Genomic DNA, 1,375 nt, shown 5'->3' with positions numbered 1-1,375 from the left:
ACGGAACCAGTGTATTTGGGGTTGATTGTGGAACATTGCTCTACTAACATAACTCAGATATTGAACTTATTTAACTAACTGGCAGCTGATCTTTGTGCCCTGGATGAAACTTCTGAATGGTCTCTAAGAAGTCTCCTAAGTATATAGATACATGTAGAAATTTGGGTGAACTTTTACATTTTTTGTAATTAACTGTGTATCAATTTAAAAATTATACCTTTTTTTTTTTTTCAGTTTTGGCCAGGGTCAGACTTGAACCTGCCACCCTCCAGCTTAGGGGGCCAGCACCCTACTCTTTGAGCCACAGGCGCTGCCCTAAAAATTATACTTTCTGTCTTTAATTATTTTATTCTTTCTTAGAGTGTTGCCATATCATGTTCATTGGGCACAACAAGAATGTCTTCTGTGTAGTCTTATTCCTAAATGTGAATCAGTGAAGTCAAGAGGAGCTCTAATTGCTGCCTTTTCCAGAGATGGCCTTACCCTGGCAGTAACTCTTAATCAGAAAGACCCCAAGGTCAGTAAATATAAACTGTCTTAGAAAATAATCTATATCAAGAGGGGTTTGATTCCAGTTTTGAGATTTTTTTTTCCTTGAAGATGATTTCTTTTTTTCTAAATACTATTTTACATTCTTTAAATTGATATTTTCTAGTCCAACTTAATATTGTGTATTAGTAAAGTTATTTAAATTAGCTGCTTTTTTTTTTTTTTTTGACACAGTCTCACTCTGTTGCCTTGGCATCATAGCTCACAGCAACCTCAAACTCTTGGGCTCCGCCGAGCCGTGAGGGATATGTTTTTGTGTTTTTTGATATCTTATTTTCAGATTAATTTTATACTAAAGTATATTAAATTTATCTACAGTTATTTGGAGACTGCTGCTTCTGTTCATTTGCTTTTTATTCTGGAGAATGCCTGAAGTTAACATTTCTAGCAATTCGGTGGCATGAGAATATGTTTACACCTATAAGGTAAAGTAAATGTTTCCTTCTTCCTTATTTTCTATCTTTTTAAAAACATTATTTTTTGCCTGTATTACACATAATAAAATTTGTAAATGTTTATATGAATTTTAATTTCTGAGGCTTTACACACCCTTTCTTCCTATATTGCCAAATGTTTAATCTAGAAAGTTTGCTTTTTGATAAGAACATGTAAAAGATAAGCTAGGTTATGGGTTTTATAGTCTTAAGACTATAAAAAAAACTTTGGAAAATAATTCAACTGAAATTTAAAAGGTGCATAACTATTTGGATTTACCATTGTATCTTTTTTTGTTTGTTTGTTTGTTTGTTTGTTTTTTGAGACGGAGCCTCAAGCTATCCCCCTGGGTAGAGTGCCATGGCATCACGCTCACAGCAACCTCCAACTC

The 1,375-nt window shown here is 33.6% G+C and overlaps 1 protein-coding gene across 1 annotated transcript in view; it reads left to right on the top strand.

The window, feature by feature from the left end:
* CUNH5orf42 (chromosome unknown C5orf42 homolog) overlaps positions 1-1,375 on the top strand; it is a 133,102-nt gene that overhangs the window by 5,433 nt on the left and 126,294 nt on the right. The window contains 1 exon segment of the mRNA XM_023515013.1: positions 361-517. Within this exon segment, the coding sequence (XP_023370781.1) occupies positions 361-517 (157 nt within the window).

Source organism: Otolemur garnettii, unplaced genomic scaffold (genome assembly GCF_000181295.1).
Source record: "Otolemur garnettii isolate 467f Iridium unplaced genomic scaffold, OtoGar3 scaffold00063, whole genome shotgun sequence".
Taxonomy (NCBI): Eukaryota; Metazoa; Chordata; class Mammalia; order Primates; family Galagidae; genus Otolemur; species Otolemur garnettii.
Note: the sequence above shows the minus strand (reverse complement) of the source record. Positions and strands in the feature narration are given on the sequence as shown.